Raw genomic sequence first — 22,362 nt, 5'->3', positions numbered from 1 at the left:
CGAGAAGTCGACTCCCGTGCCGGCGGCGATGAAGCTCCCTCCAGCGATGTCGACGGGGAGTCGACCTGGGTGGCAGCCGACGCCAATACCGCAAGCAGTACCGGGCGGAGACCTCACCACAGGCACAGAGTCAGCCACCACTTCCATCAATGGTACCGAGGGCGCAAGCACCCCCAGTACCGGAACAGACTGAAACAGCAGCTCTTCCAGAAGACCTGGAAGAATGGCTCGGATGCGCTCGTCCAGAGTGTCTGCCGGGAAAGGCTGTGGGGCTGGTGCAGGAGTCGGAGGCAGAATCTGCAAAGGGTGAGGAGGCTGTACCAGGCTGTCCTAAGATCGACGCACCGACACCTCTTGAATGGAGGGTGAGTGGTCCTCCCGGCGTCAATGCTTCACGGGTGCCAAATCCTTCGACGCCCCGGAGAGTGAATGATACATACCTGTAGCAGGTGTTCTCACGACTGGGTTGACGTCCACGGCAGCCCACACCAACTGGAACAAAACTTCGCGGGCAGTCTCGCACGCAGGGCACGCCCACCGCGCATGCGCGGCCGTCTTCCCGCCCGTGCGTGACCGTTCCCGCTCAGTTGAATGACAAGCAAAAATGATCAAACGCAACTCCAAAGGGGAGGAGGGAGGGTAGGTGAGAACAATCAGCCTGCTGTCCTCGGAGAACACTGCTACAGGTATGTATCACTCACTTTCTCCGAGGACAAGCAGGCTGCTTGTTCTCACGACTGGGGTATCCCTAGCTCTCAGGCTCACTCAAAACAAGAACCCAGGTCAATTGAACCTCGCAACGGCGAGGGAATAACAGAAATTGACCTACGAAGAACAACTAACAGAGTGCAGCCTGACCAGAATAAATTCGGGTCCTGGAGGGTGGAGTTGGATTTACACCCCAAACAGATTCTGCAGCACCGACTGCCCGAACCGACTGTCGCGTCGGGTATCCTGCTGGAGGCAGTAATGTGACGTGAATGTGTGGACAGATGACCACGTCGCAGCCTTGCAAATCTCTTCAATAGTGGCTGACTTCAAGTGAGCCACCGACGCTGCCATGGCTCTGACACTATGAGCCATGACATGGCCCTCTAGAGTCAGCCCAGCCTGGGCATAAGTGAAGGAAATGCAATCTGCTAGCCAATTGGAGATGGTGCGTTTCCCGACAGCGACCCCTATCTTGTTAGGGTCGAAAGAAACAAACAATTGGGCGGACCGTCTGTGGGGCTGTGTCCGCTCCAAGTAGAAGGCCAATGCTCTCTTGCAGTCCAATGTGTGCAACTGACGTTCAGCAGGGCGGATATGCGGTCTGGGAAAGAAAGTTGGCAAGACAATTGACTGGTTAAGATGGAACTCCGACACCACCTTCGGCAGGAACTTTGGGTGGGTGCGGAGCACTACTCTGTTGTGATGAAATTTGGTATACGGAGCATGAACTACCAGGGCTTGAAGCTCACTGACCCTATGAGCTGAAGTAACTGCCACCAAGAAAATGACCTTCCAGGTCAAGTACTTCAGATGGCAGGTATTCAGTGGCTCAAAAGGAGGTTTCATCAGCTGGGTGAGGACGACGTTGAGATCCCATGACACTGCAGGAGGCTTGATAGGGGGCTTTGACAAAAGCAAGCCTCTCATGAATCGAACGACTAAAGGCTCTCCAGAGATGGCTTTTACCTTCCACACGATAATGGTAAGCACTAATCGCACTAAGGTGATTTCTTACTGAGTTGGTCTTGAGGCCAGACTCTGATACGTGCAGAAGGTATTCAAGCAGGTTCTGTGCAGGGCAAGAACGAGGTTCTAGGGCCTTGCTCTCACACCAAACGACAAACCTCCTCCACTTGAAAAAGTAACTCTTTTTAGTGGAATCCTTCCTAGAGGCAAGCAAGACACGGGAGACACCCTCAGACAGACCCAACGCAGCGAAGTCTACGCCCTCAACATCCAGGCCGTGAGAGCCAGAGACTGAAGGTTGGGGTGCAGCAACGCTCCGTCGTTCTGCGAAATGAGAGTCGGAAAACACTCCAATCTCCACGGTTCTTCGGAGGACAACTCCAGAAGAAGAGGGAACCAGATCTGACGGGGCCAAAAGGGCGCGATCAGAATCATGGTGCCGTGGTCTTGCTTGAGCTTCAGTAAGGTCTTCCCCACCAAAGGTATGGGAGGATAAGCATACAGGAGGCCGGTCCCCCATTGAAGGAGAAAGGCATCCGAAGCTAGCCTGCCGTGTGTCTGAAGTCTGGAACAGAACAGAGGCAGCTTGTGGTTGGTCCGAGAGGCGAAAAGGTCCACCGAGGGGGTGCCCCACTCTCGGAAGATCTTGTGTACCACTCTGGAATGGAGCGACCACTTGTGCGGTTGCATGACTCTGCTCAGTCTGTCCGCCAGACTGTTGTTTACGCCTGCCAGGTATGTGGCTTGGAGGAGCATGCCGAACTGGCAAGCCAACGCCACATCCAGACGGCTTCCTGACACAGGGGGCGAGATCCGGTGCCCCCCTGCTTGTTGATGTAATACATTGCAACCTGATTGTCTGTCCGAATTTGGATAATTTGACAGGACAGCCGATCTCTGAAAGCCTTCAGTGCGTTCCAGATCGCTCGGAGCTCCAGGAGGTTGATCTGAAGATCCTTTTCCTGGAGGGACCACAGTCCCTGGGTGTGGAAGCCCATCGACATGAGCTCCCCACCCCAGGCGAGATGCATCCGTCGTCAGCACCTTCGTGGGCTGTGGAATTTGGAATGGACGTCCCAGGGTCAAATTGGTCCGAATGGTCCACCAGTGCAGTGAAGTGCGGCAACTGGTGGAGAGGCGGATGACATCTTCTAGATTCCCGGTGGCTTGAAGCCACTGGGAAGCTAGGGTCCATTGAGCAGATCTCATGTGAAGACGAGCCATGGGAGACACATGAACTGTGGAGGCCATATGACCCAGAAGTCTCAACATCTGCCGAGCTGTGATCTGCTGAGACGCTCTGGTCTGGGAAGCCAGGGACCGGAGGTTGTTGGCCCTCGCTTCGGGAAGGAAGGCCTGAGCCGTCTGAGTATTCAGCAGAGCTCCTATGAATTCCAGAGACTGGGCTGGCTGGAGATGGGACTTTGGGTAATTTATCACAAACCCCAGCAGCTCCAGGAGATGAATAGTGCACTGCATGGACCGGAGAGCTCCTGCCTCCGAGGTGTTCTTGACTAGCCAATCGTCAAGATATGGGAACACGTGCACCCCCAGCTTGCGTAGGTAAGCCGCTACCACCACGAGGCACTTTGTAAACACCCGTGGGGCAGAGGCGAGCCCAAAGGGCAGCACACAATACTGAAAGTGTCGTGTGCCGAGGCGGAATCTGAGATACTGTCTGTGAGCTGGCAGTATCGGGATGTGAGTGTATGCGTCCTTTAAATCCAGGGAACATAGCCAATCGTTTTTCTGAATCATTGGCAGAAGGGTGCCCAAGGAAAGCATCCTGAACTTTTCTTTGACCAGGAATTTGTTCAGGCCTCTCAGGTCTAGGATGGGACGCATCCCCCCTGTTTTCTTTTCCACAAGGAAGTACCTGGAATAGAATCCCTGCCCTTCCTGCCCGGGTGGTACGGGCTCGACCGCATTGGCGCTGAGAAGGGCGGAGAGTTCCTCTGCAAGTACCTGCTTGTGATGGGAGCTGAAGGATTGAGCTCCCGGAGGACAATTTGGTGGAGGAGAGGCCAAATTCAGGGCGTATCCGCACCGCACTATTTGGAGAACCCACTGGTCGGAGGTTATGAGAGGCCACCTTTGGTGAAAAAATTTTAACCTCCCTCCGACCGGCAGATCGTCCGGTACGGACACTTTGAGGGCGGCTATGTTCCCATGGATCCAGTCAAAAGCCCGTCCCCGGCTTTTGCTGTGGAGGCGCAGGGGGCTGCTTAGGCGCACGCTGTTGACGAGAACGAGCGCGCTGGGACTGTCCCCCTGTGCCTGACGAGGCCTTCGGGCCGGCTGGGTGTACCTACGCTTGGTAAAGGCATAGGGCGCAGCCTGCCGGGACCGGGAAAAACGTCCACCTGCTGAGATGGATGCTGAAGGCGCCCGGTGGGAGAGCTTGTCGAGGGCGGTTTCCCGCTGATGCAGTTGGTCCACCAGCTGCTCGACCTTCTCGCCAAAAATATTATCCCCCCGGCAAGGGACGTCGGCCAGTCTCTGCTGGGTGCGGTTGTCCAGCTCAGAGGCACGCAGCCATGAGAGCCTGCGCATCACTATACCTTGGGCCGCAGCACGAGATGCCACGTCATAGGTGTCAAATATCCCTGGACAGGAACTTTCTGCACGCCTTCAGCTGCCTGACCACCTCCTGAAAAGGCCTGGACTGCTCCGGCGGGAGCTTGTCAACCAGGTCCGCCGGTTGCTTCACATTATTCCGCATGTGGATGCTCGTGTAGAGCTGGTAAGACTGGATGCAGGTCACGAGCATGGAAGATTGGTAGGCCTTCCTCCCAAACGAGTCCAGAGTGCGAGACTCCCGCCCCGGGGGCGCCGAGGCGGTATCCCTCGAACTCCGTGTCCTCTTGAGAGCAGAGTCCACGACCGCCGAGTCATGAGGCAATTGGGGCCGCATTAACTCTGGGTCCGAGTGGATTCTGTATTGGGACTCTGCTTTCTTGGGGATGTTGGGATTAGATAGTGGTCTCAACCAGTTCCGAAGCAGTGTCTCTTTGAGGACATTGTGCAACGGTACTGTGGAGGACTCTCTAGGTGGTGATGGATAGTCGAGGACCTCGAGCATCTCAGCCCTCCACAGAGACCACGGGAAAGGGAATGCAAATAGACATATCCCTGACAAAGGAGAAGCTCTCAGGTGGCGAGAGCTTTCTCTCTGGTGAAGGAGTGGGGTCGGAGGAAAGGCCCACAGACTCCTCTGAGGAGAAATATCTGGGGTCCTCCTCCTCCCACGAGGCCTCTTCCTCGGTGTCGGACATGAGCTCGTGCAGCTCAGTCCTCAACTGGGCCCGGCATCGAGGCACCGAGGCCTCGGTGGTGGCGTCGTCGAGCGGTGGACTCCCGCGCCGGCGGGGATGAAGCTCCCTCCATCGACGTCGACTCCACCTGCGTGGCGGTCGAGACCGGCGCCGCAAGCAGCGTCGGCGTCAAAGGCCTCGGCACCGGGCTAGAGCACGCAGAGGGCGCAAGCATCCCTGGCGCCGGCACAGTCTGGCGCATCAGCCCTTCCAGAATCCCCGGAGGCACTCGTCCAGGCCCGCTGTCGGGAAAGGCGAGGGGGCCGGTAGAGGCGTCGGTGCCGGAAGCTGTTTGGGTCCAGGAGACTGCACCGAAGTGCTGGCACCCTGACGCGGCGGTACCTCTACTACAGAGGGGGACCTCTCCTCTCGACGCTGCCGCTTCCTTGGCGTCGACTCATCTCCGGCGCCGGGAGCCGGATGCATCGAGGGCGACCGATAACGGTGTTTTTTCGTCTTTTTGCGATGCCCGTCATCGGCGCTTGGTGGAATTGAGGAGGAGGTCGATCCCCCTCGGCCTCGAGGGACCGGGTCCGACAGGGTTCGGTCCCGAGGGCCCTGGGTAGAGGGAGTGACCGGGGCCGATTGCCCACGCGGCCTCTCACCCCTGCCTTCACCGGGGGACCGGCGGGCTGACAGGACCTGTGCTCCTGGGGTCGATGCCATCGGTGCCGATTTCGTGGACATCGATACCGGTACCGAAGAACCGGCCGTCGATACCGATGCCGTCGAAGTAGACGGGCCGGCGCAAGTTCCAAAAAGACGGGGTAGCTTGAGGGGGCGTGTCAAGATGGCGCCGTGAGCGGTAACGTTTGAGGTGTTCTCTGCTCTACAGTTGCTAAAACTTGTTTTTTTCTAGTTGCCTCATTACAATATGCCGCACATAAAACGAAAGGGAACGATTCGGAAGAATCCCCTACCTTCTGGAACGTCCACGCCAGTAACTGTGGGCCTGGAACGCTTCTTCCCCGCTCTTTCCCGACGTGGTGAAGCGGAGTCCATAGCGGGAGAAACCGGTGAAGCGGTTCCCCCGCTGGAAATTGAAACATCTCTCTCCCCGCCAAGCTCTATGACGCCTCCTTGCCCTGCAGCTGCTGCGATTCGAACGGGGTTACCTGGGGAGCCCAGAAGGGGCGATCCCGAGGAGCCCAGAGGGGAGCTCGAATCTGGAGAAAATTCTGCGGTTGCCGGAGAGATGGAGGTGAGCCTGGGGAAGATTTGGCTAAAGCTGGTAGAAATGGACAAAATATTGAAACAATCTTCTGAAGAGGTAAAGATATTGAATGTTAATATACAGGAGGTGAAGAACTCCCATGAGCTGGTGAAACAAGATTTGTCTTTGAAAATTGAGGCCTTGCAGGGAGAATCAAAACAAACAGAAGAATTTAAAATTGCAGTGATAAAGGATAATATGGATTTAAGAAGGAAGATAGAGCAAGTGGAGAACTATAATAGGAGATTAAATCTTCGAATACTGAATTTTCCTAGATTGATGGGAGTGTCCCCGAATGATATGTTTTGCAGGTTTTTAAAAGAAAATTTGAAATTTCCCCAAGAAGTGTTTCCACCGTTAAATAAAATTTATTATATACCATCTACAATGAAAAAAATGGACTTAGAGAAGTCAATAGACCTGCAAAACATCACAGATATTTTGGAACAATCAATTGAAGATGTAACAGAAAGAGGGACATTAATTGTTTCATTCGTATTTCAGCAGGACTTAAATGCAATAATGCGTTTATATTTTAAATCTACTGACCGTTTGTTTGCTGGTCAAAAAATTTGGCTTTACCCGGACGTGACTAAGTCTACTCAAGAAAGACGAAAAATATTTCTTTCTATGAGACCAAAAGTTTTGGAATTGGGGGCTTCATTCCTCCTGGCTTACCCTTGTAAATGTATTATTAGACTAAATCAGATAAAATATGTCTATTATTTGCCTAACCAACTTCAGACCTTCCTAGACAGCAAGAAATCTGTAGAGTAATAAAGAAGAAAGGAATACGGAACCATAATTAAAATTATAATGATTTATGTATATATTATGTCTAAACTTCACTATATTCCTACCCCCCCTTTTCTTCCATATTGAGGTCTAAGGAAGTCATGTTATATAAAAGAATATTTTCTTGATTTTCTGATTTAAAAGCTTATTGTTTAATGGCTGTATTATACTTTGCAGTATTGATAATACCTGTATAAGTATTAAAAACTTAATAAAATTATATATACATAAAAAGACGGTCCCGAAGAACTTGCCTCGCTACTTGTGTCCGTTTCCGGAGACCGAGACACAAAGTACACGTCTTGGTATTGTGCTCCGGCCCGAGGCACTGGAGGCACCAAGCGTGCGTGTCGGTTTGCGAGATATGCCGGCCGCACCGACCACACTTTTTAAATCCACTCGGGACCTTCGAGGACATCGACGGAAAAATTGCGTCGGCGAAATCAAAGTCGTCGATGGCGGTAAAAATCACACCTCGAAAATAAATAGACCGCGCGGCCACAAGGCCGCAACGCGACGCCCCCGCTAAGAGACGAGGGAAAAACAAAGTTCAGCGTTTTTTTTTTTTTTTTGTAAAAGAAACTAAAAGAGAAAACGCGAACAACGAAAAAAAGAAGATTCGCGCGAAAACGCGATCCGGTTTCCGGGGCTGACAGAGAGAGAGACGAACACGGCTCCCTCCAGCGCGGAAAAGAAAAGACTGAGCGGGAACGGTCACGCACGGGCGGGAAGACGGCCGCGCATGCGCGGTGGGCATGCCCTGTGTGCGGGACCGCCCGCGAAGTTTTGTTCCGGTTGGTGGGGGCTGCCGTGGATGTCAACCAAGTCGTGAGAACAAGCAGCCTGCTTGTCCTCGGAGAACTCCCGGTACCGTGTCTAGAAGGAGACAAATGGCGATGCTTCTTAGCCTTCGCTCGATGCACGTCATTGGTACTCCTCGGTACCGACGAGGACGTGGAATCCACACGCCTCCTCAGGGTCGGGTCCAAAAGTGGTCGGTCCCGGTGGGCCTGCACAGCAGGAGTCTGAGGCAGGTGGACCCACTCGATGGCTCACTGCTCCCAGCGTTTGGTGGTCTCCGGAAAGCCATTATCTGCACTCCCGATGTCAATGCAATCTCTGGTGCCGACATCAACGCCACGGACCGCGGTGCCAATGTCGACGTCCCGGGCAAAGCTCCAAACAGACCACCCCGCTGAGTTAGTCTTGACGCCTATGTCCGCTTTTTAAGGCTAATACACAACTTACATGCGTCTGGGCGATGGTCGGGCCCAAGGCACTGGATACATCACGAGTGGGGATCGGTACCTGAGATTGCCCGGTTGCATCGACCGCACTTCTTGAAGCCGCTGGGAATTCTCAATGTCATGGATGGAAAATAGCGGTGAAGTCAAAGTTCTCGATGGTGCCAAAAAGAAGGGCACAAAAAAGGAGAAACGTGTACATGCGGCCTAAGAGCGCCGCGACGAGAACGAAAGGAAGCTTAAGAGGGAAAAAACCTAAGAAATAAGGGGTTTTTTTTGTTAAAGAAATACAGCTCCACAGAGCAAAAAAACGAAAGAAAAAAAGCAGAAAAAGACCGCGCAACAAAGGCTCTTTTCAGGGGCACACGGAGAGAGACCGCAGTCTTTCCCTTACCACGGAAAATGGCTGCACCAACGCACGAAGGCTCTCGCAAGCTTTGTTACTAGGAAGATTTCCGTTCGGGGGGGGGGGGGGGGGGGGGGGGGGGGGGCGCCGCTGCCATGGACGTCACCCAGTCGTGAGAACAAGCAGCTTGCTTGTCCTCGGAGAACTGGGCTTTCCATGAACATCAGGCCAAAAGCAATTATTAAGATGGACTTGGGGAAAATCTACTGCTTTTTTTTTCTAGGAAAAGCAACATAAAATCTGTTTTACTGTTCTGGGATCTTGCCAGGTACTTGTGACCTGGATTGTCTACTGTTGGAAACAGGATACTGGGTTTGATGGACCTTCAGGCTGCCTCATTGATCAGGTGGTAGCAGCCCTGCAGCTGGAAGGAGCTCCTTAGGAGGGCCCCAAAAGGGGGGGGGGGGGGGGGGGGCCATCCTTGAGTGGTATTATAAACCATACAGGACCATTCTATCAAGCACCACTGGAGATCGTGCTGAAAAGGTCCAAGCTCATAGGGAGGCTTTACCTGCTTTCTACTGAGTGACTCTGGAAGGGGAAATAACCTCTCCAAAGTCAATGCCCTGATCACAGCAGTGAGAGCTATTCTGGTGGCATATGTGGCTTCACCCTCATGGATGCCCATGACAAGGTTGAGATGCTATTTAAGCAGATCTCTAGGTGTACAGATCAGTCCTTTTGTGGTTTACAGCAGCTTTCAGTCTCAAATGGCTTGGTTGAAATTAAGAGTGGGCATTCCTGGCCAGAATGCTTTGTGACCCGATCTTCATGGTGCTGGTCCTAGTCTCTAAGCTGCATCTTGACAGTCATATGTTGATGGTCCTTGGCTGTTTGGAAAGATGCAGTCAGGGGTCTTGACCTTGGAGATTTCTCTCCAGCAAGGAAGCACTCTTTCTGGGCCCAAGTCACCCCCTATGAGATTGCAGCTGCTAGATGAGGCCCCAAATCAAACCAGAGACCCCACAAAGACCATTTCACAGGGAGGAGGATCCACCCCACCTCCCCAAGCAAAAACACAAACCTAAAATGGTCATCATTCAACAAAATCCATGAGCAATCGGCTGGACTGCTTCAAGGCCACCTCAGCTTCTGCTGCCATCTCCAGCACCCGTTAACTACCCCACAAAAATCAGTACAAGGGGACAGCAGCGGCCATGGGGAGCTGCTGCATGTCCTGTAGCACTTAGACATGGTCACCTCCTCCCACTGCTGAGCCAGGGGTCTCTCCCACCCCAACAGGAGCCGACAACCTGAAAAACTCTTGGCCCACAGGTCCAGAGCTCTCATTTTCCACAGTCTCCTCACCCCCAATCATGCAAACAGGAAAGAAAGAGGACAGCCACCAGCTAAACCACCACAGGCAAAACGGCCCAAATATCACTGCCAAAAGCTGTGTAAACCAGGCTCTAGGCAAAAGATTCCCCCCTCCAACTAAATGGCTGCCTCTCCCAGCCTAGCTGCTCTTCCCCCAAACAGTCCTAGGCAAACTACCTCAGCAATACCACTGGAACCAGGAGGGGGGGGGGGGGGGGGGGGGGGAGGGACCCGGCCACCCAGATGTAGCACCCCTGAGGCTGCAATAGATTCCCACGGACCTCAGCCTCCTACAAGCAAGTTAAACACAACTAGATGCTCAGAAAGGAAGGATACTCAGAAAAACCACAGTAAAAATTGTCAAGAAAGAGTAAGCTAAAGAGACTGAAGGGCTCACCACCTTCCACCTACTGTAGACTGAGATTACTGGATCTTTCTCTGTCAGTCAAGGGCTCTTATTGGCTCGCCCTGGAAAGAGTTCAGTCTCCACCTGCTGGAAGGCGTGCATAATCCATCAGTCTCAATCTGGGCCGGTCCGGGACACTAAGGAAATATTCATTTTTTTCCCTTAATTTCTGAGGCTCCATATGAAGGAGGACCTACGGAGGGTCTGCTACTTTGTTGGCAGGGTCCCCTAGGACCTGTGCCAGCCTGCTCTAACAGCAAGCTCACAGGCAAGGATACCAAGCAGTTGAGATGCCTGTTGTGTGTGGCCCTCTAACTCAACCAGGGAAGAGTCCTTGGGAAAAACAACCAGCCCCTGGACTAGCGCTCATGCCATGAACCGACTGTGGGAGTCTGGCCTCAAGACAAAAACAAAACACAAAACAGCTGCATTAGTCCAACCCGTACCATCTGCTGGAGGACTAGAAATACACATTTTTTTCAGCTGGTCGAGGGACATAACCCACTGGTACAGACTGGCCCAGCTGGACAAAATAAGGTAAAATTATGTATAATCATACCTGATAATTTTCTTTCCATTAATCATAGCTGATCAATCCATAGACTGGTGGGTTGTGTCCATCTACCAGCAGGTGGAGATAGAGAGCAAACTTTTGCCTCCCTATATGTGGTCATGTGCTGCCGGAAACTCCTCAGTATGTCGATATCAAAGCTCCATCCGCAGGACTCAGCACTTAGAGAATTACACCCACGAAGGGACACTCTGCCCAGCTCACCACCGCCGAAACGGGGGAGGGGAATTAACCCAGCTCATCCCCACACAAGTGGGGGAGGGGAATCCGTCCAGCTCATCCCCGCGGAGCGGGGGAGGGACACCACACCCGCCGATGCGGGGGGATCTGGCTTATCCTGCAACCGCAACCGCGGGAGGAGCTGACTGACCCTAACACCGCCGAAGCGGGAGGGGTACAAAACTGCCCTACAGCCGCACGAAGCGGGAGGGAGTGCCGGCAGAATTTTAAGTCTCAATCCAGCCCCGTAAACGGAGGGGAGAGGAATGCAGCAGCTCACTGTAACACAAACTCGTCTTAACTCTTGAAGAATCCAAGTGAAAAAACTTGAACACGAAGTCTTTCTGAAGTAACTGAAGACTGAACTTGAACCTGAAATGCAACCAGAATAAAAACAGTACAGATATCTGGGAGGGGCTATGGATTGATCAGCTATGATTAATGGAAAGAAAATTATCAGGTATGATTATACATAATTTTACCTTCCATATCATCAAGCTGATCAATCCATAGACTGGTGGGATGTACCGAAGCAGTACTCACCCAGGGCGGGACATAGAAATCCCTGACCGCAACACTGAAGCTCCAAACCGGGCCTCCGCCCGAGCAGCCACAGTCAAGCGGTAATGCTTGGAGAATGTATGGGCCGAAGCCCAAGTTGCCGCCTTGCATATCTCTTCCAAGGAGACGGAACCGGCCTCTGCCATCGAGGCCGCCTGAGCTCTTGTGGAGTGAGCCTTCAGCTGGATAGGCGGCACCTTCCCCGCGGCCACATAAGCCGCTGCAATGGCTTCCTTGACCCATCTTGCCACTGTAGGCTTAGCAGCCTGCAGACCCCTACGAGGACCTGCATACAGGACAAACAGATGATCCGATTTCCGGAAATCATTGGTCACTTCCAAGTATCTGATGATGACTCGTCTCACATCCAGATATTTAAGAGCAGAGTACTCCTCTGGGTAGTCCTCCCTACGAAAGGAAGGGAGACAGAGCTGCTGATTCACATGGAAGCGAGAAACAATCTTGGGCAGAAAGGAAGGCACTGTGCGAATAGTCACTCCTGCCTCAGTGAACTGTAGAAAAGGCTCTCGACATGAGAGCGCCTGGAGCTCGGAAACTCTTCTGGCTGAAGTGATAGCCACCAAAAAGACTGCTTTCAACGTCAGGTCTTTCAGAGATGCCCTTGACAAGGGTTCAAACGGCGGCTTCTGCAATGCTCTTAGCACCAGGTTGAGATTCCACGCAGGCACCACTGAGTGCAGAGGAGGGCGCAGGTGATTAACTCCCTTGAGAAAGCGCACCACATCTGGCTGCGAAGCCAGGGAAGCACCCTTCAGGCGGCCCCTGAAGCAAGCCAGAGCCGCTACCTGGACTTTAAGGGAACTGAGCGACAGGCCTTTCTCCAGACCTTCTTGCAGGAACGCCAACACTGAAGAAATTGGAGCAGTGAAGGGAGAAAGTGAGCCTGCTTCACACCATGCTGCAAAGATACGCCAAACCCTGGCGTAAGCAGTAGAAGTAGAGCGTTTCCTCGCTCTCAGCATAGTGGCGATGACCTTGTCTGAGAAGCCCTTCTTCCTCAGACGCTGCCGCTCAATAGCCAGGCCGTAAGACCAAAGGGAGAGGGATCCTCCATCACCACGGGACCCTGATGTAACCGGCCCTGCTCCACTGACAGCCGCAGAGGATCGTCAACTGAGAGCCTGATCAAGTCCGCATACCAGGGACGTCTGGGCCAATCCGGACCCACCAGGATTACCCTGCCGGGATGCTTTGCCACCCGGTCTAGCACCCTGCCCAACATGGGCCAGGGCGGGAACACATAGAGGAGCTCTTGTGTCGGCCACTGTTGGAGAAGAGCATCTACTCCCAGGGATCGAGGGTCCCGTCCTCTGCTGAAAAAGCGCGGCACTTGGCAATTGGCCGATGACGCCATCAGATCTAGGCTCGGCTGGCCCCAGCGCTTCGTGATGTCCAAGAACGCCTGAGCAGATAGTTGCCACTCTCCGGGCTCCAAGGTATGGCGACTGAGAAAGTCCGCCTTGACATTCATGACTCCGGCAATGTGGGCCGCTGAAAGCTGCTCCAGGTTCGCTTCCGCCCACTGGCAAAGACTCATAGCCTCCTTGGCTAGAGGGGCGCTCTTGGTACCTCCCTGGCGGTTGATATAGGCCACAGCCGTGGCATTGTCCGACAGGACCCGTACAGGCTACAACACCAGTACCGGGATGAACTCCAATAACACCAACCGAATGGCTCTGAGTTCCAGGAGGTTGATAGACCACTTGCCTCTGCAGGAGACTAGAGCCCCTGCGCTGTCCTTCCCAAGCAGTGGGCTCCCCAGCCCATCAAAGAGGCGTCTGTCGTGACGACAATCCACTCCGGGGTCACCAGAGGCAATCCTGCAGACAACTTGTCTGTCTGCGTCCACCAGCTCAGCGCCTTGCGCACTGCTGGGTCCACGGGAAGGCGCACAGCATAATCCTCCGACATCGGAGTCCAGCGCAGCAGCAGAGATAGCTGTAGTGGTCTCATATGAGCCCTGGCCCAGGGCACTACTTCCATTGTGGCCGTCATAGAGCCCAACAGCTGCACGTAGTCCCAAGCCCGAATAGGAGAGGCTACTAGGAACTAGTCCACCTGAGCCTGAAGCTTGACAATCCGATTGTCTGGCAGGAACACTCTGCCCACTTGGGTGTCGAATCGAACTCCCAGATACTCCAGGGACTGAGTCGGGCGCAGCTGGCTCTTCTTCCAGTTGATGATCCATCCCAGGGAGCTCACAAGAGCAACTACCCGGTCCATAGCTTTGCCGCACTCTGCATAAGAGGGGGCTCGGATCAACCAGTCGTCCAGATAAGGATGGACTTGTACTCCTTCCTTTAGCAGGAAGGCCGCTAAGACCCCCATTACTTTGGAAAAGGTCCGCGGAGCAGTAGCCAACCCGAAAGGGAGGGCTCTGAACTGGAAGTGTCGTCTCAGGACTGAAAAACGCAGAAAGCGTTGGAGAGGAGGCCAGATGGGAATATGCAGGTACGCTTCCTTGATGTCCAAGGAAGCCAAGAACTCTCCTGCCTTCACTGCCGCTATAACAGAGCGGAGAGTCTCCATGCGAAAGTGCCTCACTTTCCAGGCCCGATTGACCCCTTTGAGGTCGAGGATAGGCCGGACAGAACCTCCTTTCTTTGGAACCACAAAGTAAATGGAGTAACGTCCCTTGCCAATCTGATTTTTTGGCACCGGAACGACCGCACCCAGGCGGATCAGGTTGTCCAAGGTCTGCTGCACTGCCACAGCTTGACCGGAGACTTGCAGGGAGAGAGTACAAACCCGTCTCTTAAGGGTTGGCAGAACTCTAGCTTGTAGCCGTCTCTGATGACTTCCAGCACCCACGCGTCTGAAGTTATAGTGGTCCACTCGCCCAGAAACGAGGACAGCCGTCCTCCAATCTGCACTGGGGCGTGGACCAAGGCCCCGTCATTGGGTACGAGACCCTGGGGGAGGACCGGAGGGAGCACCTCCGGGACGGCGGTCTCTGCGAAAGGAATGCTGCTTGGGGGAGAAATTCCTCTTGAAGGAAGAGGGGGCAGAGGAACCCGACTTGCCCGGGCGGTACCGACGGGCTTCCAGCAACCGTCCTCTGGAGGTACCGGGACGAGTACTAGCCCGAGCCCTGACCTCTGGTAATTTCTTGCCCTTAGACGTGCCGAGATCGGACACGATTTTGTCCAGCTCGACCCCAAAGAGCAGCTTGCCTTTAAAAGGCAATCTAGCCAGGCGGGATTTAGAGGCGTGGTCAGCAGACCAATGTTTCAGCCAAAGCCACCGCCGCGCAGAGACTGTCTGAGCCATGCCTTTAGCTGAGGCTCTCAAGACATCATACAGCAAGTCTGCCAAATAGGCTAAGCCCGATTCCAGGGCCGGCCAATCAGCCCACAAGGAAAGATCCGAGGGGGAAGCCCGCTGCACCATAGTCAGGCACGCCCTGGCCACATAGGAGCCGCAAACTGAGGCCTGCAAACTTAAAGCAGCTGCCTCAAAGGACGACCTTAAGGCCGCCTCCAATCTTCTGTCTTGGGCGTCCTTTAGGGCCGTGCCACCTTCCACCGGCAACGCCGTTTTCTTAGTCACCGCAGTGATTAAAGAATCCACGGTAGGCCACAGATAGGCCTCACGTTCACTCACAGCCAAAGGATAGCGGCGGGACATAGCCCTAGCCACTTTAAGGCTCGTTTCCGGGACATCCCATTGAGCCGCAATTAAGGTGTGCATGGCATGCACTTGGAAGGATCTAGGCGGGCGCTTCGTCCCCAGCATAATGGCAGAGCCAACATGGGCTGAGGGAGAGACGTCCTCCGGAGAGGAAATCTTCAAAGTGTCCATGGCCTGTAAAAACAGGTTGGGCAAATCCTCTGGGCTAAAAAGCCGCGCTGCAGAGGGGTCATCCGCTCCATCCGAGCGGGGATCTATCTCCTCCAAGGAATCCGCAAAGGACCGTTGGGAGACCTCAGACACGCTGCCCTCATCTACATCGGAGGAGACAAAGTCCTCCAAGGCCTGGAAATCAACCCGAGGGCGTTTACCTCTGGGAACCTCAACCTCTTTATCAGAAGAGGGAGCAGGGGCAGCGTTTTGCATGAGGAAAGCCTGATGCAGCAGCAAAACAAACTCGGGGGAGAAACCCCCCAGACTGAGCACTTCCGCAGCCTGGGCAACAGCCCTAGACGCACTCTCAACCGGCGCTCGCAATAGCGGGGGAGAGACATGCTGCGCATCCAAAATGGCGTCCGGCGCGAAACTCCGCGGAGCCGCGCGGGAAGAACGGCGCTTAACTTTAGCCGCTTGTGCCGTCGCCCAAATTAAGGGCGTTCATGGCATTAATGTCTCCAACCTCAAGGGCGGCCCACGAAGAAGCCGTCCGAGCCGCGTGGCCGGCCAAGATGGCGGAGGCAAGGAGTGGGGGATGGGCGTTTATTGCGGGAAAAAACCGCCACGCCGGAGGAACGACCGGGACATTCATCGGTCACTAAACTGTCACCCATCAAGGGCGAATCAGGTTGTAAAACCCCCGCATCCCCTCTAGAAGCGCTCCAGCGATCCGGGGAGCGACCCTTTGCGCCCTCGCCCTCCGACGCCATTGCCACGAGGAGAAGAATCGGGGAACCCCCTGCCCGCTATAAAAAGGTAAAATTACCTGCTTGCCGCTCCGAGCTGTAACGAACTGGTGTCCCAGTGAGTAGCTGCAATGAACGTTTAAAGAAACGTCGAATTAAACGCCTTTAAAGACGTTTAAAATTTTTTTTTTTTTTTTTTAAACGGAGCCAGCGGGAGGGGGGAGAAAAGGAGGGACCTGGCACCACCAGGTTTGCACTTGCTCAAAAGAGCCCTCAACCCCAGGCCTCAACAAAACCTAAGGATTAGGCTTGGAGGCCTAGCCAGAGCTGCTGCTGTGTGTGACCACCACCTGCTGAGATAGAGAACATACAGAGGAGTTTCCGGCAGCACATGACCACATATAGGGAGGCAAAAGTTTGCTCTCTATCTCCACCTGCTGGTAGATGGACACAACCCACCAGTCTATGGATTGATCAGCTTGATGATATGGAAATGCTAGTTTTCACTTACAACTATTCTTTTCAATGAAAACTGTGCTTTTAAGAGAAAAATTACACATTAAGAATTGGTTTTGGTATGCACTCAAATTCCCTATTCTAGTACCTGGTCGAGGGCCTCTTGGTGGCAGAACACTGGTTCGTTGCTCCCTCACCCTCTGATCTCTCTGTGGTGGCCTCTGCAGTGGAGTCTGGGATTCAGGCTTGGGTTCTGGACGGGGCTGCAAGTCAATCAATGTTAACTAAAGGAAATCTAGCTCAAACTAAGAGTATTTTTAAACATCCTAAGCCAAAAAAAAAAAAAGTTACGTACGCCTCTACTTTCTTGATTACATTGGCTCCCAGTTCACTTTCCGATTTAAGATTTCAACTTTAGCTTACAAAGCATGCTACTCTAGCATTCCCATTTACCTCACAACCTTAACTATTCCATATGCTCCATCCTATTCATTTCACTCTCGATGCCAATCTGGTCCTTCCTGAGCCTAGACAGGGCCATTTAGAATGCATGTGGCATTCAGCTTTTTATTTTACAGCTCCCAGTCTTTGGAATTCTCTTCCCACACGTCTGTTCTGAACAGTTCTCTCTCGAGTTAAGGCACTTCTTGACATTTCTCTTAGGATTTTCAAAATAGTTCAGGTTTCTGTCGGAGGTTTCTGTCGGAGGTTAATTTAATTAACTGAATTGAATGACTGGATAACTGTACTTGTCCTATTTATAAAACAGTATTCGTTTCAAATTATTTTAATTTGCAAACTGCTTAGATCCATCTGTTTGGAATATGCAGCATAGCAAATTTTTAGAGGCCCCGTTTACCAAGGTGTGCTAGCATTATTAGCGCACACTGTAGGTGCCCACTGGAATATTGTGGCCACCTACACAGCGCGCACTAGAAATGCTAACGCACCTCTAGCACTGCTTAGTAAACAGGGTCTTAAGTATACAGAAGTTCTAATGGGAGTGGGAGATGACTAGATTTATGGTATTTGTACCCCGCATTATCCCAAACAAGTTTGGGTTCAATATGACTTGCATCAAACTTTTAAAGCAAATTACAATAAAGAGAACATACTGGTTTTCTGTGACACAAACCAGTGACACATTAGAAAAGTAACGTTTTCAAACAAGATGACTAAAATTAGCAAGTCTAAATTGAATCTAAAAGCTATTAAATGGGTATTAGAGATTAGGGAACAATGTTTGAAGCCTGAACTAAATTTTTGAAAGAACCTTTTTGAGTTAATATCCTATTAATGTGTATCCTTTTCAGTTGCCTGTAGTCCTTCCTAAAAACAAGATACTTACAGAGACAGGTATTTTGACAACATGAGGTGGTATTCCAGACACAGGGACAGCACCACTTGGGGGGAGGTTCTTGCTAGTCACAGATGCCCAGGAGAAAGTCTATAAAAGAATAGCATTAAGCATGGTTAAAATACTATACATTGCATTTAACTGCCTTTGGGAAAATGATTAAACGGGTAAAGTGAAGAATACATCAAAAGGTAAAATTATGTATAATCATACCTGATAATTTTCTTTCCATTAATCATAGCTGATCAATCCATAGACTGGTGGGTTGTGTCCATCTACCAGCAGGTGGAGATAGAGAGCAAACCTTTGCCTCCCTATATGTGGTCATGTGCTGCCGGAAACTCCTCAGTATGTCGATATCAAAGCTCCATCCGCAGGACTCAGCACTTAGAGAATTACACCCACGAAGGGACACTCTGCCCAGCTCACCACCGCCGAAACGGGGGAGGGGAATTAACCAGCTCATCCCCACACAAGTGGGGGAGGGGAATCCGTCCAGCTCATCCCCGCGGAGCGGGGGAGGGACACCACACCCGCCGATGCGGGGGGATCTGGCTTATCCTGCAACCGCAACCGCGGGAGGAGCTGACTGACCCTAACACCGCCGAAGCGGGAGGGGTACAAAGCTGCCCTACAGCCGCACGAAGCGGGAGGGAGTGCCGGCAGAATTTATGTCTCAATCCAGCCCCGTAAACAGAGGGGAGAGGAATGCAGCAGCTCACTGTAACACAAACTCGTCTCAACTCTTGAAGAATCCAAGTGAAAGAAGAACTTGAACACGAAGTCCTCCTGAAGTAACTGAAGGCTAAACTTGAACCTAAAATTCAACCAGAATATAAACAGTACAGATATCTGGGAGGGGCTATGGATTGATCAGCTATGATTAATGGAAAGAAAATTATCAGGTATGATTATACATAATTTTACCTTCCATATCATCAAGCTGATCAATCCATAGACTGGTGGGATGTACCGAAGCAGTACTCACCCAGGGCGGGACATAGAAATCCCTGACCTCAACACTGAAGCTCCAAACCGGGCCTCCGCCCGTGCAGCCACAGTCAAACGGTAATGCTTGGAGAATGTATGAGCCGAAGCCCACGTTGCCGCCTTGCATATCTCTTCCAAGGAGACGGATCCGGCCTCTGCCATCGAGGCCGCCTGAGCTCTCGTGGAGTGAGCCTTCAGCTGGATAGGCGGCACCTTCCCCGCGGCCACATAAGCCGCTGCAATGGCTTCCTTGACCCATCTTGCCACTGTAGGCTTAGCAGCCTGCAGACCCTTACGAGGACCTGCAAACAGGACAAACAGATGATCCGATTTCCGGAAATCATTGGTCACTTCCAAGTATCTGATGATGACTCGTCTCACATCCAGATATTCAAGAGCGGAGTACTCCTCTGGGTAGTCCTCCCTACGAAAGGAAGGGAGACAGAGCTGCTGATTCACATGGAAGCGAGAACCAATCTTGGGCAGGAAGGCAGGCACTGTGCGAATAGTCACTCCTGCCTCAGTGAACTGCAGAAAAGGCTCTCGACATGAGAGCGCCTGGAGCTCGGAAACTCTTCTGGCTGAAGTGATAGCCACCAAAAAGACTGCTTTCAACGTCAGGTCTTTCAGAGATGCCCTCGACAAGGGTTCCAAAGGCGGCTTCTGCAATGCTCTTAGCACCAGGTTGAGATTCCACGCAGGCACCACTGAGTGCAGAGGAGGGCGCAGGTGATTAACTCCCTTGAGAAAGCGCACCACATCTGGCTGCGAAGCCAGGGAAGCACCCTTCAGGCGGTCCCTGAAGCAAGCCAGAGCCGCTACCTGGACTTTAAGGGAACTGAGCGACAGGCCTTTCTCCAGACCTTCTTGCAGGAACGCCAACACTGAAGAAATTGGAGCAGTGAAGGGAGAAAGTGAGCCTGCTTCACACCATGCTGCAAAGATACGCCAAACCCTGGCGTAAGCAGTAGAAGTAGAGCGCTTCCTCGCTCTCAGCATAGTGGCGATGACCTTGTCTGAGAAGCCCTTCTTCCTCAGACGCTGCCGCTCAATAGCCAGGCCGTAAGACCAAAGGGAGAGGGATCCTCCATCACCACGGGACCCTGATGCAACAGGCCCTGCTCCACTGACAGCCGCAGAGGATCGTCGACTGAGAGCCTGAACAAGTCCGCATACCAGGGACGTCTGGGCCAATCCGGACCCACCAGGATTACCCTGCCGGGATGCTTTGCCACCCGGTCTAGCACCCTGCCCAACATGGGCCAGGGCGGGAACACATAGAGGAGCTCTTGTGTCGGCCACTGTTGGAGAAGAGCATCTACTCCCAGGGATCGAGGGTCCCGTCCTCTGCTGAAAAAGCGCGGCACTTGGCCATTGGCCGATGACGCCATCAGATCTAGGCTCGGCTGGCCCCAGCGCTTCGTGATGTCCAAGAACGCCTGAGCAGATAGTTGCCACTCTCCGGGCTCCAAGGTATGGCGACTGAGAAAGTCCGCCTTGACATTCATGACTCCGGCAATGTGGGCCGCTGCAAGCTGCTCCAGGTTCGCTTCCGCCCACTGGCAAAGACTCATAGCCTCCTGGCTAGAGGGGCGCTCTTGGTACCTCCCTGGCGGTTGATATAGGCCACAGCCGTGGCATTGTCCGACAGGACCCGTACAGGCTTCAACACCAGTACCGGGATGAACTCCAATAACACCAACCGAATGGCTCAGTTCCAGGAGGTTGATAGACCACTTGCCTCTGCAGGAGACTAGAGCCCCTGCGCTGTCCTTCCCAAGCAGTGGGCTCCCCAGCCCATCAAAGAGGCGTCTGTCGTGACGACAATCCACTCCAGGGTCACCAGAGGCAATCCTGCAGACAACTTGTCTGTCTGCGTCCACCAGCTCAGCGCCTTGCGCACTGCTGGGTCCACGGGAAGGCGCACAGCATAATCCTCCGACATCGGAGTCCAGCGCAGCAGCAGAGATAGCTGTAGTGGTCTCATATGAGCCCTGGCCCAGGGCACTACTTCCATCGTGGCCGTCATAGAGCCCAACAGCTGCACGTAGTCCCAAGCCCGAATAGGAGAGGCTACTAGGAACTAGTCCACCTGAGCCTGAAGCTTGACAATCCGATTGTCTGGCAGGAACACTCTGCCCACTTGGGTGTCGAATCGAACTCCCAGATACACCAGGGACTGAGTCGGGCGCAGCTGGCTCTTCTTCCAGTTGATGATCCATCCCAGGGAGCTCAAAAGAGCAACTACCCGGTCCATAGCTTTGCCGCACTCTGCATAAGAGGGGGCTCGGATCAACCAGTCGTCCAGATAAGGATGGACTTGTACTCCTTCCTTTAGCAGGAAGGCCGCTATGACCCCCATTACTTTGGAAAAGGTCCGCGGAGCAGTAGCCAACCCGAAAGGGAGGGCTCTGAACTGGAAGTGTCGTCTCAGGACTGTAAAACGCAGAAAGCGTTGGAGAGGAGGCCAGATGGGAATATGCAGGTACGCTTCCTTGATGTCCAAGGAAGCCAAGAACTCTCCTGCCTTCACTGCCGCTATAACAGAGCGGAGAGTCTCCATGCGAAAGTGCCTCACTTTCCAGGCCCGATTGACCCCTTGAGGTCGAGGATAGGCCGGACAGAACCTCCTTTCTTTGGAACCACAAAGTAAATGGAGTAACGTCCCTTGCCAATCTGATTTTTTGGCACCGGAACGACCGCACCCAGGCGGATCAGGTTGTCCAAGGTCTGCTGCACTACCACAGCTTGACCGGAGACTTGCAGGGAGAGAGTACAAACCCGTCTCTTAAGGGTTGGCAGAACTCTAGCTTGTAGCCGTCTCTGATGACTTCCAGCACCCACGCGTCTGAAGTTATAGTGGTCCACTCGCCCAGAAACGAGGACAGCCGTCCTCCAATCTGCACTGGGGCGTGGACCAAGGCCCCGTCATTGGGTACGAGACCCTGGGGGAGGACCGGAGGGAGCACCTCCGGGACGGCGGTCTCTGCGAAAGGAATGCTGCTTGGGGGAGAAATTCCTCTTGAAGGAAGAGGGGGCAGAGGAACCCGAATTGCCCGGGCGGTACCGATGGGCTTCCTGCAACCGTCCTCTGGAGGTATCGGGACGAGTACTAACCCGAGCCCTGACCTCTGGTAATTTCTTGCCCTTAGACGTGCCGAGATCGGTCACGATTTTGTCCAGCTCGACCCCAAAGAGCAGCTTGCCTTTAAAAGGCAATCTAGCCAGGCGGGATTTAGAGGCGTGGTCAGCAGACCAATGTTTCAGCCAAAGCCACCGCCGC

General features: G+C 53.2%; 1 protein-coding gene across 2 annotated transcripts in view; it reads right to left on the bottom strand.

The window, feature by feature from the left end:
• The window catches only part of G3BP1 (G3BP stress granule assembly factor 1), a 149,471-nt gene that overhangs the window by 23,656 nt on the left and 103,453 nt on the right, over positions 1–22,362 (bottom strand). For both annotated transcript variants that reach the window (XM_030211488.1, XM_030211487.1), the window contains exons 8-9: positions 18,081–18,179; positions 16,881–16,995 (exon numbers count right to left, since the gene is read on the bottom strand). In XM_030211488.1, coding sequence (XP_030067348.1) covers positions 16,881–16,995; positions 18,081–18,179 — 214 coding nt within the window. The remainder of the gene's footprint in view (positions 1–16,880; positions 16,996–18,080; positions 18,180–22,362) is intronic.

Source organism: Microcaecilia unicolor, chromosome 8, assembly GCF_901765095.1.
Source record: "Microcaecilia unicolor chromosome 8, aMicUni1.1, whole genome shotgun sequence".
In the NCBI taxonomy this organism is placed as follows: domain Eukaryota; kingdom Metazoa; phylum Chordata; class Amphibia; order Gymnophiona; family Siphonopidae; genus Microcaecilia; species Microcaecilia unicolor.
The sequence above is the reverse complement of the archived record's forward strand: the minus strand, read 5'-3'. Positions and strand labels throughout refer to the sequence as shown.